Source organism: Chamaea fasciata, unplaced genomic scaffold (genome assembly GCF_029207755.1).
Source record: "Chamaea fasciata isolate MVZ Bird 193981 ecotype frontalis unplaced genomic scaffold, bChaFas1.0.hap1 SCAF_3, whole genome shotgun sequence".
NCBI lineage: Eukaryota > Metazoa > Chordata > Aves > Passeriformes > Sylviidae > Chamaea > Chamaea fasciata.
In genome coordinates, this window is record NW_027094088.1 from 70,292,189 (window position 1) to 70,307,958 (window position 15,770).

The 15,770-nt window shown below is 36.7% G+C and overlaps 1 protein-coding gene across 2 annotated transcripts in view; it reads left to right on the top strand.

Annotated features, from left to right (window-relative positions):
• Positions 1 to 15,770, top strand: part of ATG5 (autophagy related 5) — a 112,618-nt gene that overhangs the window by 11,204 nt on the left and 85,644 nt on the right. For both annotated transcript variants that reach the window (XM_066179481.1, XM_066179480.1), the window contains exons 4-5: positions 1,668 to 1,746; positions 7,572 to 7,734. In XM_066179481.1, the coding sequence (XP_066035578.1) occupies positions 1,668 to 1,746; positions 7,572 to 7,734 (242 nt within the window). The remainder of the gene's footprint in view (positions 1 to 1,667; positions 1,747 to 7,571; positions 7,735 to 15,770) is intronic.

Here is a 15,770-nt window from a genome sequence, read left to right on the forward strand (position 1 = left end):
TGCTTGACCCTTCCTCTTCATATATTAGCAGAAGACAAAAGGTCAAAGTACCATTTAATCAGGCATCTAATAACTCTGCAAAGCACAGGGATTTTACTGAAGACTTTTGATTACATGAACTTCACTTTGTAATCTTAACTGATTAGAAAATACAGATGTAGGCCAAGACCTGATACAGGACTTTTTGTATGGATTTTTTTGTTGTGGTTTTCATTTTCTTAGTTTTCTGTTTTGTTGTATAAATTGAAAGTAACTGGAAGTCATTGTTCATGTTGAAAATTTGTGTTAATCTAATTATCAAATATGATTTTTGTTACTTAACTCACCTGGAAAAACACTCTTTCATGGAACTCTTGCTGAATCCCTCTTAAGGGTTTAGGACATGATTGGCAGTTAGTAGTAAAAATCTTCATGGTATAAACTTGAGCATTAGTAGTGAATCAGGATAAATCTGGATATGCATTCTCTTTATTCTCAGGTAAGCTCAGGAATTGTAGTAGTATTTTGGGTTATATTTTCCCGTTGTGGTGAATTTGTCTTAGCTTTGGGATGGCTCACCCGTAGAGGGTGCTAAAGCACTGTTGTGAGAGAGTTTCACCGATCTGGAAAATGGCTTGGCACAGGTGCTGCTACAGCAATGCTCTCGGTTGGTACTCTTGGGACTTTCAGAACTTATGTACATGCTTGGGTCTGCGACCTGTGACCAGTCCCATTTAATTCAGTGAAACTGCTGACTTTACAGTTCAGCATGTGTTTCTCTCTTTGTAGGATGAAAAGCTAGTAAGGTTCTTTAGGTTACAATTTTTGAAAGATAAGAGAACGGGTCTTGGTATGATAAATGTGGGGAAAAAAAAGAATTTTATCAAAAATCTTGCCAATATCTGTGTGTGAGAAAACTGAACAAAGTGCTTTTTTTACAGTGCCTGTGGAGGTCTTTTGTGTGTGATATATGTTCCATGTACTGCTGGGGGCTTTATATTCTAATGAATTTAAAGGAGAGAAAACTATGAGATGAAAGTGAATATTTGTCAGAGGCAAGCTTTTTTTGTGTAACTCCTTTAATCTAGAATACCACTGAAATACAAAACTCCAATTAATCTTTTCCTCCCCTTTCTTAATTTGATAGTAAAGATACAGAGTTGATCTTGGTCTATTGTCTTTCAGCCATTTTACAGATACTTAATTTTTGTACTCTTCTACTTATTCTCTGCATTGATATATCATGTGAGAGGGAAAGGATGTTAAGGGTCATTGTGGTATAAACCCAGGATACTCAAGCATCTGAAAGCATGTGTGCTTTTCTATCAGACCAGCTATTCCTGGTCTGATGCTTTTTACCAAAAAAACCTGTTTTGGAAGGTTCCACAAAGCAGCTGTAGGCCACTTAACGCTTTTGCAAAAGTAGCAGTGTTTTGTGGGCACAGCTTGGAGACCACTGGTTTAGATATTGAACGTGTACATTCCAGGCTTGATTCTGCCTGTCAGTTAACCTAAACTTGCCTGTATAACTTTTCTGAATAAGGAATAAAGAATGCTAAGTGTGGGAGTCAAAACAGCTATTTTGTGTGTGTGTGTGTGTATGTGTGTGTAAATGCAGGTATGTTAACTGTGATATGTAGAATTAAATGCGTGGCTTCTATATTAAATTAATATCTTGTAATTTTCAGGCATTATCCAATTGGTTTACTCTTTGATCTCCATGCATCAAATATAGCCCTTCCTTGGAGCATCACAGTGCATTTCAAGGTAAATTGATACAGACCCTTTTTTAAGAACAAGTGACCATGAGATTGCATGACATTTGGAAGCTAGGGAAAGGTTTCATAACTCTTTGATAAAGCATGTGAGTGGTGTGATTTGAAAGGGAGAATATCATTGTTGAGGAAGCATTTAAAGGTTACTGTAAATCTGCAGCTGTTTTCTATGAGATTGTGTGTGCTTTCACTGGACTTTTCGCAAAAAAATTACTCTATTATAATCTCAAAATACAAAATTGTGTTTTGACTTATGAGGCTTATGATAGAAGAACTTTCTATAATTTTTTTGATTTCATTGGCTTGAGTTGAGTGAAGATTGGGAAGATTAAGAAGTGCTTGTCCTTTTAGGCATATCTGAGCATGGATATGAGATGCTGTAGAAATCTTTGAAAGTCAGGGAATGCTGTTGTACTTACTGTTGATCCCTTTTAGGGAACTGAGTGAAATGAGTTTGGTCTTGTGACAGCTTAGTCACAGGAGAGGCATTATTTTGATTATGCATTGTAAACCCATTAGGTATGACTTAATAGCACTACTGATCTTTGCTCAGAATGGAACTTGAGCAGGGTTAGCTTTGGTGCAGGATTCTTGTATACTCTGAAATGCACTGAGACAATTCCAGGTATGTTTTGAAGTCAGAAGCACAACTACAAATCATAATATTTAGCTTAGAAATGTTAATTTCTCCATTGTAAAAGAAACAGTGCAATAGGAAAACTGATCTGAAAGACAACACTACATTAATAGGCTTGACTTTAGTGTGTGAGAGATTTGAATGAGATGAAAAGCATATTGGGAAGTACTTGAACATAGAATGTTTTCATTGAAACAATTCTCAAAGGTGTGTTAGAAAAGCTTTTTCCAACAGTAATTCATTCTTTTTGGAAGTGTACACTGAAGCCATACATTTTATGATGTGTATTTCTACATGTTGAAACTTCTAAAATGACTGACTTAATGGATCTGAAGCTGGGGATGTTATTGAAACCATTGTAATTGCTACACTTGTCCGATAAATGTCAGAGACTTGGGATGAGGAAACTTCCTGAGTGTTCTGAAGAAAATGTAGGGCATCTAGTTTCATAAATCATGGTTTAACTGTTATGTTCTGAGAGCTCTGGGATATTAACAGTGGCAATGTGAAGATGTTGCCATCACATTGTAGAAGCATCTTGAGAATTAAGTTGCAGCACCACACTGCTTTTTAATCAGCTACATAAATTTCACTTTAATGTCCCTGTGTTGCTGCTTGCCAAAAGATCAGCTACTTTTAGTTTTTCTCAAAGGTGTACATAAAAGATCAGCAGAAATAATTAACTGCTAAGGTAGTTTTATTTTAAAAGTTGATGTAATTTAGTAATGTAATACTGTGGAGTTAGCACCTGCATAATCTCCCTTCCTATTTTGATGTAATCTGAAAGTTTATTTAAATAAAACCCCTCTGAATCCTTAAGTCAAAACATAACTGAAAGATATCAGACTATGTCAAAATATTGAAGAGGTTTTCATGTGTTACAGTTCCTTACTGCTGAGTAGTTCAGGTGTGGGATTTTTGACTAGAGTATTCTTTTCATTTCTGTGTAGTTATTCTTCAAAGAGTTGTAGTTTTTATTTGGCTTAATTAAACAGTGTTAGATTTTATGGGGTTTAACTTTTGTTGTCATGGCTGTCTCTTTTCCTCTTCCAGTGCATGCAGTCAGAATCAGATACCTCAAACATCTGTAAAAAGTGTTTTTCAACTTCTTTTTAAAAGTCAAACTCCCCCTATCAGGTTTCTTTGTTTGAAGTTAAAAACATGGGAAAGGTTTGTTTCTGTTCAGCAGAAGTTTTCAAGCTGATAGATGTTTGTAATTGTCCTCCTGTGTTATGCACGCAGACCAAATCATAAACACACTTAGTTTTTGCATTGAAGAAAGTTTGTTAATTTGTACTTCTGGTATGCAATAAAATTATGTGCATTGTATCTTGTAAAGTTGAAAAACAGTTGCATTAAATAGTTGCAGAGGGATGAGGCTGAACAGCATACTGGGGTCTGAGAATCATGAGAGGCTGTAGCCTGGGAAGTTGCTTTGGTTATCCCAGTGTGGCTTTATGGGAAGGAGGGAAATTCTATCCCTTCCTGTTAAAATCATCTCACCTTACTCTGCGGCCTGTTAACCACTATTCATGTTCTCAGTGTGGTAACCACCTCTCCAGATTTTGGGCAGTAGATAAGAAGTGGTGAACTGCTCTGGAAATAGTAGCACTGTTGGAGGAGAGGAAATTGTGGATGAGAAATGGTGAACTGCTCTGGAAACAGTAGCACTACTGGGGGACAGGAAATCGTGTGTGCCAGGGGCAATGCTGAGGTTCTGCTGAAGCCATTGTCTGCTGGTGCCTGCCCCTCCACCCGTGACCTGATGTACAGGAGGAGAGACAGCATCTGTCCTTGTGTGACAGTCATCACCTTCGTGTATTTTTAGGTGAAGATTGGGTCAGGTGGAATGAAAATGAAGTACTTTTCCATGTAGCATATGGATAAATTGTGGAACTGCTAGGAGATACTGTGGAAGCCAGAAGTATTAAATGGGGTTTTTCTGAAATCAGTCTACTTAAAGAAAAGACCACTGATGGTGACTAAACATAAATACATAGATGCACCCCCTGCCACTGGTTACATTCCTTATGGTTTTTAATGCTCTATTTTCTCTAAATGTAGTCTAATGCAAGTAGACTCTCACAGAATAAACAGATGTTTTGTGAACTAGAACTGAGAGATAAATATGGGTGGAATGGGTTATGAAACCAGACTGCTGAAATTCCCTGTGATGTTTTTGGTACAGTTTTATGTGAGAGTACTGTTTAGTACTCTAAATTAGTACTAATTAATTTAGTACTGTTGTCTATGCAGACAATACCTGTTTCTTTGTGACCAGTTCATACTGCAAGGGTCTACTGGTATGTGAAAATAAAAAACAGAACTCCTTGAGCTTTCTGAGAAAATCGGAGTTAACCCTTAGTAACTGTTCTTTCAAAGATGCAGGACATAGAGGGAGTAAGACACCACCAGTAAGAGTACTTGTATCATCTGTTAATACTTTTTGCAAATCTCCTAGTTGGATAGCCAGCAGTGACTACCAGTTTCTTCACAATTGTCCCTTTCTTCAGAGAACTGAATAAAGTTATTTATGATTGATCAGTATTTCTTCAGGTAGAAAGAAGGCAAGTAGAAATTTTTTCTTTTTTTTAATACAAGCACATGCGATCTACATTTAAGTATAAAATTTCTTATTTTGTGCCCTGATTGACAAATCAGTGGGGATGCCATGTTTTCTGCTGGTAGTCTCACGTAGGTGAAACTTTCATGTGCTTCTTGCAGATGTGCAGTGTTTTTTTCTAAGTTGTCACTTTCATGTTGAGGTTTTTCAGCTTCTACTCACAGTACTTCATAGAAATGTGTCAGTGTTTTTCCTACTAAAGAAAAGCATACACAACACTGAGACTCGGGAGTGTTTTCCAGTCTTTCACAGTGTTACTTCTAAGAAGCTGGGAAAATTAATCATGCCACACCTAGTTCTACTACTGTGTCTAGAATCTTTGCACTAGCTTAACTAGCTTTGACCAGTTTTAAATGGATCCTTGCTGTTCTGCAGACTACCACTGTGTATGACTTCTGGAACTCATCCTTAGGGAGTGACATTAGCTGCAATTTGAAATTAATTGGAAGAAAGCAGGAAGATGTCTACCTGTAGAAAGAGAAGAATGTTCAAAAAAAGACCCCACAGTACAATATTTAGACATCTGTGTAACAGAACAGTTGTAACGAAACTGTTGTTTTCATAACCTTAGCTGAAACATCAGTTTTTAACTATGAAATTAAGTTTCTAGATTCTTTTATTACTTGGCATTAAGTACGTACCACTGTTTCTTCCTTTGTTTTGAGGGATGCCAGTGTCTCACTTAGAATTCTTGCATGTAAAGAGCTGTTTTGATCATAAAGTATGCTGTTTCTGTCTCTTTGTTTCTTCTGGATTGGTTATGAGACTTTACATTTTTATTTGAGCAAGTAAATTGAACTTCTGAAAGTATTTTACAGGCCTATGCAGATGTCAATTGGCAAGTAACAGTCCCAGTAATTTTCCTAGTAGTCTTAAGCCAAATTATGCTGAGATCCTCAGCTTTGTAGGGTAGAAGAGGAGCAAGGTCTGCCTCAGAACTTTCCTTATTGTTCTGGCTTCTTTAATGTCCTTATACTTGGCCATTCTCATATAAGAAACTAGATTTATCTCTGTCCTTAGATTTCTAGTCAGCTTAATATACGCCTAGTCCTAACAATAGCACTCCCTTTTGGAAATTCAACACCAAACCATGTAAACTTTAGTAGAAAAGATATTAGCAGTCTTTCCTTTATGCCCCTGTTTTGGAAAATGCTCATCCTTTTGATCCAGTTTCCAGAGTTTGGGTTCTCACTGTCATAAGGAGGAAACACTATATGAAATTCCATTATTTAATTTCCAACTGTTCTCAATAACCTAATGAGGAGGGAACTATCACTGTTATCCTCAGAATTTCTTTCGGGTAAGACACTCCTCAGCTCCCTTTTTCATATTTTGGGTTTCTGTATTTTGAGGCAGACTTCACTATTTTTCTTGGGGTTATATGGGGGAGTGAAGGTAGGGTTTTTTCCAGCATTAGATTGCTCCTACTGCAACACGTTAACTTTGTTGTAAAAGCCGTAGAAAAATATCCCATTATATGTACTTGTATTTCCAAAATTATTTTGACAGTCCCTCATAAAAGCTTTTTAGAGTGCCAGTTTGTAATGGGTTAAGAGGAAAGGGCCTCTGGTGGAACAGCATGAGAATTCAAGTATAAAAATGTGGCAAGCCCTTGTTAGGAGGGGGAATACTGATGATGCCACCACTCTGGTTTGGCTCTGAGGTTTGCTCCATTCAGCATGGTCATAAGCAACTGGGAAAATAAAATTAATAAGGAGGGAATAAAGGTGGGTTTTAAAACTTCTGAAAACTAAAGGCACCGGATTTGTGGTAGTGAATGCTTGTGTTATTATAAAATGGCAAGTGATAGTAAGCGTTGATAAAACAAAAACTGGAGGAAGGAATACCACAGCCTCTACAATGCTGGACTTCTGGTCAGTTAATTTCCAAAGAAACATTTTTTTGTATCTGAATGAGATATACTACTGTAACTCCTTAAAAAATTCACTAGGAGAGGTAGTTGTCATTTACTGAAGGGTTAAGAGTTACTTGGGGAGTGGTAGTTATGCATCTCCAATACTGAATGCTGTGTGCCAGTGTAACCAAATAAAAGGGCTATAAAATCAAGTCACACAGGCTAGTGGTAGTCACGTGGATTAGTTGAAGCTGGAACTGACAAAGATTTCCCGTATCTACAAGGAAAAATGTTTGTAAGTGGCAGATATGCTACAGTTCATGTATGTGGGTGACTCTGCTTGGTTTTCAAGGAACTGCTTAGAAATGGTTGATAAAATATCATACAGAGCCAATATAAATTAGGTGCTTGTCACTTGCTTTTCATAATTTTCTCGTTTGTTGTCTGAAATTGAATATCTGCTTGAAAACATGTTAAAATTCTGGTTTTACAGAAAGTTGTTGAGCTTTTATTTTTCCTGAAACATTTTCACTGCAACCTGTTTCTTGTCAGCAGAGTGAGAGAATAGTTGTTACATTCTTCTGTAAGTAGAAGATTCAGTGTTTTGCATAAATGTATGCTTGTTTAAAATTATCATTTATTCTTCATCATGCAAGGTATGTGATGCATTTATTTTTCTTGATCTGTCATTTCTCTATGTAGAATTTTCCAGAAAAGGACCTTCTACACTGCCATTCTAAGGATGTGATTGAAGCTCATTTTATGGCTTGTATAAAAGAAGCAGATGCTTTAAAGCACAAAAGTCAAGTCATCAATGAAATGCAAAAAAAGGATCATAAGCAACTGTGGATGGGATTACAGAATGGTAAATACAACACATCAAGTATTAATTATATTCAGGTCAAAGAAGCTAATAAATAATTTCTTCAAATTTCAGTTATTGCATGAGATATAAAATGTTGTTCTGCAGAATTTTTGACTAGCGGCATGAAAAGCATTGATGGTTTTGGTGGTTTTTTGTTTTTTTTTTTAAACTAAACTCATCATTTTGCTGATGATTCAAATGTGCCTTGAGTTATTCAAAGAATTAGATTGGGTTGTGACTGTTCTAACAAACCAAAATTAGCAGCAAATCAAAATAGATAGATAAATATTGTCTAGTGTACTTTTGTGCAAATGATGGTCTTTATTTGGGAGACACCTGGAGTGTAAATGTTCAGTATTAGCTATCTTGGACTGTGCATAAGAGGTTGTCTCCTCAAGTTTATGCTTATGGGTTGTCACTGGTAAACAATACAGGTAAACTGTAAAAAAAAGATTGTCCAGTAGATTTAATAATTTTACTTTTCTCTCTGCCATTTTTTAAAATTGCTTTATGGCTTTCACAAGGACTTCTGCATAAATAAGTATTGACTTGAAAAAGTCAGCAAAATTGTTCAGAACAAGATCTTTAATTAGTGTTCTTATTTTGCACAGATGGTATGAATCAATATTACAGTGCAAAATAAAACTTTTGTTTTTAGCGTCTTCCGTATTAATGTTTGTAGAGCCCTGTAAGTTGAACAGCTTTTGTAAGTATTTCAGAAACTGCTCTCTGGAATGGGCGATCGTGCACTTTCATTGCATTTTCCTCATCTGAAGCTGTCATTTATATTATCCCTAGTAAATTTATTTTATGAAAGCATTTTAGTGTAAGCATAAAGATGTTAGTTCCGTGTTGAGAGACAAAATACTGAACACCTAGAAATAACATCTTCCCAATTGTGTATAAGAAAAATTAAATGAAACAGAATAACCTTAGAATGCAAGACTTGAACCGTGCTTTTGGTTTAGACAAGAAAGTTCCAAGTTAATTTTGGTTTAATGCGTGCATTTAGTGAGTGTGTGGCATTTTTTTTTCATTGCTGTTTAGTAGCACTGCCTTTCACATTAAAGGTACTCCGGTGATAATTTTGAAGATGAATGGTTATTAAAAACTCTGCTTTCTATTTTTTGTTTAAGTGGAGGAGAGTTAGAAATCAAGGTATTATCTTGGTTTGCCATTTGAGTGGTAAGGTCTTGAGGAAGGCCGTGCATATCTGCGAAATTTATCAAGTAAGAAATTACACTTTATCTGGTTTGATTCCAAGTAGTACTTGAGAGATTCTGTGTTGCATAGATAAGTCAGCAAACTGACTGGTACTGAGTTCAATTTTGTAAATTAACAGTAAATAAGAGTTCCAGTCCAGTGAAAGTGAAAATTAGTATAAAAAAATAGATGTTTCCCTAAAGCTTGTATCATTACAAGTCAATTTAAGCAGAAATTCTAATAATTCTGTGGGGGAAAAAAAAAAGTATTTTGCTGTAATAGTATTTGTCTTTCAAGCAGTTTAGTTCAAGAAGTAAAAAGCTGTGCCACCATAATTTTGTTTTCTGTTTCAAAAATTACTATCTTTATTGTAAAAAATTCTGTAACTTCATCCCAGTACTCAGGTGTTCCCAGCAGTGCACCTTTATGTGCTCTTTTTATTAATGCTTTTTAAAATTAATACTAGAAGACCTCTAACAGGAGTTACATGGTGAGTATAGACTTTTACAATATGAGTTGAGTAATGACAGAAAAATTGACTAAATGGTGAAACAGTACAAGTTCAAGTTCTTTTAACCAAAAGTTACAGAATTTTGATGCTCTCGATATTTAAGGCAAGAGGACAGATAAACAGCATGCTTTTTTCATACTCATCTTAGGCTCTGTCTTTTAGTTGATTATTTGTCTGAGAATATCTTCAGTTATAGGGAAAGCAGAATTTTTCTGTTTTGCTTTATAATGTTAAGAACAGAGGTTGCCTAGCAAAGTTGATTTCAAGGTTTCACTGTACTTAATGAGAAATTGCACCTGTGGAATCTGACACCTGAATGAGAAGTTTAAGCAATCTTTTGAATACTTTCAAATGCTAATTTTAATTTCTCAACTCTTCATAAAAGAGAAACAAGAAAAGCTTGTGAAACCAAGAAAACTCTTTTTAAGCATGTTGTATCTTTCAATATGTTTTTATAGGCTTTCATTTGAGATGTAATAATTTTAAACCACTTTGTGAAACAGAGTGAATGACCACAAAAAAGAAAAGAAAGTAGCATTTGTGATAACTGCTTCGTAAGTAAAGATACATCTGCAGACTGTTTTTTTCTGTGCAACTTCAAACAATTTTCTTCAGTTTTTAATTATTGGAAGTGTTATTTGTTTAACGAGTGATAACATTGCTTAGAAGACATGTCCTGAATTTACATCTTTGGAAAAAAACCCTATCCAGTCTTGTTTGTTTGGAGAAATATAACTATCAAGCAATTTGTAATTTGGCATAAATGTTTCTGCTAAGAAGCAGCTACTTGAACAGGTAACATGTGAAACTTACCAGTTGCTTGTAGATGGCTTTTAAGAGAAGAGCTGTAATAGTGAATTTGTGGGAAAATCTTGTGCTGGTAACAGCTGGTGGTTATTCATATCAACCTTTGCAACCCTCCTCCCACTGTTTCTGGTTTTATGTTAATCTGATACCAAATCAAGAAAGAAAACATATTCTTCTATTTTGTGCTGTGGTTTTTCTTGTTCTTCACAGACAATTTTTGATTCATAAACCAGATATTTCTTAGGTAGAACTCTTCTTTGGGACAGGTACATTTTTGACTACCCATGGATGTCTGTCTTTGGTAGGGAAGTGATAAAACAGATGATGTGGCTATACTGACCTTTGTTCTTTTGTATGAATTGTTAAAATTCTTTGGTCAGAATTGATGGAAAATGTTACTACTGTTTTTGCTTTAATAAAGTTATAGCCATTTTTATCATGGATGAAAAAGATTTTTCGAGTGGGTGGGTTTTTTTGTTCTTGCCTTTTGTGTGGAAAAATAAAGGCTTTCAGCTTTGAAACTCTAAGACTATGAACCTACTGATGACTCAGGATCAAATAAATGAAATCCCAACTGTTGCCAGGGGGAGAGCTGTATTTTTTGCATGGTTCAAAGAATTAATATCTGTAACTTCAGTATATAATGGTTCTGATAAATGTGGGGATTTAGATTCAGCACATCTGCTTTTTATCAGTTTTGGACTAACAGAAGCAACTGTACCCTGAAATTTTCACAGGCATCATTTATAACCAATGAAGACTAGACTTGGTATTTCTGATACATGAGTGGGAGAAATAAACAGTAAAAAGTCGTAACTATTTTAAGGTTTCTTTTATATATTATAAAATATAATGAAGTCATTATTTTACTGAAAATATTACGGAAAAAGAATGTAATGCTCATTCATGCTGTAGGATTTACCAAAAGTTAAGTGGCCATATTGAATTGTTCTTATTAGAGGAGAAAAATCCTGCAAGCATTCAGAATATACAATATTTTATCTTTTAATGCATCTGATCTCCTTCTTGGCTTACTGACAGAATCAGTCCTGTGTTGTCTTGCACTTAGTTCCAAAATTTATCTAAACTATTCTTGGGTTTTTGTGAGGCAAAAGTTGTGTTTGTTCTCAGTCATCATATTTCTGTTTAGAAATGCTTGAGCTGCACAAAGAGGAAGTGTCTTACAGGTTTTCTTGTGCTGGGTACACTTGACCCACTAAGGTTTGATGGCGTGTTGCTCCTCTTCATAAAGAACTGGTGGAAGCAATGCTGTCCTTTACCTCATGGTGAGCGTGCTTTAGTAGCTGAACAAATCTCTGTGATCTCAACTCATCACTTGAAATTTGCTTAGAAAATCTTCTGGAGTTTATCAGGAGAATGAATAAAAAGCTACTAGTTTTTAAGTCACAAAGCTACCTTGTTTATTTCTTCCTTGTATTGCTACCAAAATGGGGAGTTCTTTCCATGTTCAATCTGTGGAAGTTTGGTTAACTGTGGAGAAAAATTAAATAATTCATTTGAACTTTGAAAATTAGTGTATTGGTTAAAAGTGATTTAAAAAACCCAGTCATTACCTTCCTGGGCTGTTAGTTAAAATTAGCATTAGTACCTGCTTATTCTGGAGTTAAGCTAGCATGGCACACACCAAACATCGGTGTTGCTGATACCATGGAGCTGAGGGAATGTGATTTAGACTGGTTCAGATAACCCTGCACAAAGTGAGCCCTGTGCTGGTTTGGTGTTGAGCAGGGTCTGGATTGGAGCAGGCTGTACCTGTGGAATGAATCAGTTGCATCAGAGCAGGCCTTCCTGGGGTTGTTTTTGGGTTTTTTTCCATGGCAGTGGGTTTTGTTTGGGGTTTGGTTAGCTGTGGTGGTTTTTCTGATAATGGATTGTGACCTAGACCTCAGTGTTAGTTCTGTGGTGTTTATGGGATTGTTACCCTTTCTGCACAAATGACTAAGCCAACGCTCCACTCATCTGGGTGCAGTATTGAGAGTCTAAACTGTCATCCCCCTGAAACTGCTTTTGGCTTTGTTACTCCTCTCTGCTGGCCTGGTGTCTACTTGAATAGGTGCCCTTTGCTGTGGCACAAAGGTGGGGAATTGATGGCAGCCTGCATTCCCCTGTTGGCTTTCTCTTCTCTGCTTTCACACAGGAAGGCAGAGCAGGTCTGGTCTGTCTGAGGCCAGTGAGAACCTGTGGGTCTCAAAGGAGGGCATGAACTATATGAAGGCAGAGAAGAAGGAAAGCAAAAGGTAACGCAGCATTCACAATCCTACTGAAGTCTCTGCCAGGAGAGGAGGTTGCCTAGAAATGGGGTAGAGATAGTGTTTCTAACGTTTTCACCCCTCTTGTGGTGATGGCCATGTGCATAATGAAAACCATTACATTCTGAAGGAGCAAACTTCAAGGCCTCTTTTTGCTGCCTTCTGCTTTTCTTCCTCCCCTCACTCTCAAAATAAGTCATTTCCTGAAAGATGTGTATGGTCTAACTAAAATTTAGAGTAAACTATCTCTGAAAAACAGACTTCACTTTTAAATTTAACTTTCTTTAGTTGTTGAGGATTTCTTGTTTTGCCATTTGAAAATGCTTCTAACTTACTTTCTGCTAGTAAACTTGTGAATTTATTAATATGCATTAATATAAAGCTTCCTTTTAAGAAAAGCTTTATTTTAGGAAAAACATAGTACAGGGAAAGCAAAGTGGGTTAGAAAGTTACATGTTTTCATATATATATAGAGAGAGCATAATTAGAGATGAAATCAAAATTCCAAGGCTATCCTAGACATGGAGCAGAGAGCTGGAGGATGGATAAAATTGTCAGGAGTCCTTTTCCCTCTGACTTACTAAAGTCTGTAACAAGCCCTGCTGTTAATTCCTATCCAACCTGTGGGGTATGTGTTTCAAAAATGGCTGATACTTGTTTGTCATCAGAGCTTTCCTTTTAGTTTAAGTGACAGGACTTCTGAGATCACCTGCTTTTTTTTTTACCATAGAGAAAGCTTAAATTTTTTAGGATGTATACATTTTCTTATTTGAATAAAAGAAAGGAAGTAGTCCATCTTGATGACTTTGTTTGCCTAAACCTTTTCCAGGTAAACTGATGACCTAGAAATGGAGGGAGGTGATGTTAAGGAAAGAATGTACTTTAAAGTACTTAAAGTGAAACTTCTGGTTTGTGAATACCTTTACTAAGTGAAAAAAATGTTGGTAATGTATGGCTGCCTTGTGTATACTATAAGAAAATGAGGAAAATGCCTTTTTGATCTAATAGATAATCTGAAGAATGACATGCTGCTTTCTTGCACAATCTTCAAAATGTCCTCTTATATTGAATGTTGTTACTTGGCTATCTGTGACATGAAGAATATTTTCACAGGTTTCTGTGGCTTCAGCTTCATTAAGTCAAAACTGTTCTAAGGCCCTGTCTCTCCATATCTGATAGTTACTCATATATGAAGATAATCTGAAAAGTTCAGTAGACTTGTATTCCCTTTTCACTGGTGGGGTTTGTATTATATCCCATGGTCTTTCAAAATGCCCAAGTAAACTAAGTGTTTAATAGCAAGAATTTAACTGTGGCAATGTGTAGAATGGATGAGAAAAATAATTATCTTAATGATGCCATACCAGTACTTCAAGCTGTTCTCTCAAAAAGGCTGTCACTAACTGTGATAGTCATTGAGAGTCAGATATGTACCAAAGTCTTCCTCAAGTCCTTGATAGTTGTAATTATCAGTGTTTTTTTGAAACAAGAATATGAACAGTCAGTTTAGGTGAACTAAGTAATTTAGAGACAAGTTTTTAAATAGCTGGGAAATTATAGTAATCAGCTGTAAATAATGTTTCTGAATAGCACAGATACTTGTTTTAAAATGTTCAAAATACTTATTTCATCAGCAAAATCTCCTTCATACTTGAGGCATACCACACAAGAACTTAGCTTTTTATAAAATTGGTTAGAAATACCAGTGAACAGAATTATGTATGCATGCAGAGTCTTAGTCTTCCTGGGAACAATATGGAAGTAGTATTTATACTAAATGTTGAGAAGACTTCTTTTTGGCTACTGCAGTTAAAAGCAACACTTCTTAAAACATGAGTCAGTAGAAAATAGGCTTGCTTTAAAGTTAAGGAAATACACTTTGTATCCTTAACTTTCAGCTGCAGCTCTCTGTACCCTGAGTTTGATTATATGTATGTGACAGATTAACCCTTAGTGAGTTTGTGATTGAAAGGAAAAGTTGGTGGGAGCAATTGGTGGGTCAGAAGGCACATCTGCCATTCGGAGGGCTCGTGATGGGCTGAAGCCTCCCCGAGCTGACACACCCAAGTCCTGCACCAGGGACAGGAAAAGCCCATACATCGTGGCAGTCTAGGAACTGACTGGGAAGCAGCTTTCTGGAAATGGCTTATGGTGAACAAGAAACTGAGCTAAAAGCCTGTCGTGTGGTGCTGCATAAATAAAGATTGACTTGGGAGCTACTGAAGCCCTTGTACCCCCCACCTGGCTCAGCACTTGTAAAGCTGTACTGGGAGTGCCGTGTCCTCTTGGGACCCCAGGACAAAAGGAATGTGGGCAAACAGGAAAAAATCCAGCAGAGCGCTGGTGATATTCTTAGGGGCTGGAGCATATGCTGCATTAGTGTGGGGGAACTGCTTTGTTTAACTTGAGGAGATGAGGAAGCTGAAGGTGGATTTAATACCAGCTTTACCTGGAAGGAGGGCCCCTAGAGCACATGGAGTCAGACTCCTCTCTTGTCTCCAGTGGCAGTGGAGCTGGGAAATTGCCAAAGAGCAGTTACTAGTTACAGCAGCAGGAAGTCTGATGGTAAATGGGGAAGGGAGGGTGGGGTGGGCTCGGGGAGTGAAAGTGCCTGAGTGGAAACCCACAGAGACAGTCAGACCTCACTGGGCAAGGCCTTGAGCAAACTGGTGTAACTTTGTGTAGGCAGCTCTTTTGGGGCAGGGTGAGGAGCTGTTATTCCAAAGCTTGACCTCCAAAGGCACTTCCAAACTAAAGTTTTTCTGTCATTCTTGTACATCGGTTCTTGTACATCAGTCTTTGGTCTCTTAGTGCTAGGTATGGCACTGGTACTTCCATGGTTCTTCCACTGATAGTGCCAGGTATCTGCCCAGGTTCTTCCATGGATCATATGGTTGTTAGGCAGTGAACCACTGAGAATGGACAAGTTCTGTGATTTTTAACTTCTGTATTGAACGTAGTTGTGTGCAAGCTGTGAGTTCGTATTGCTTGCATGGGGAGCTACAGATACAATTTAATTTCAAGCTTTCTGTTTAATTTATTCCAATAAATGGCTTTAAGAAGAAACCACGAATAGTCCAGACAAAATTGTGCATATGTGCTATCCTGAGGGCTACACCAGTTTGTTCACTTCTTTGACTTTCTAAAAAGATGCTGAAATACAAAAGCCATGGATTAGTATTTCCTTTCTGAATTTCAGGTTTTTCCCTCATTTTTTATTGATTATTTCTGTTTTATAAATCCTC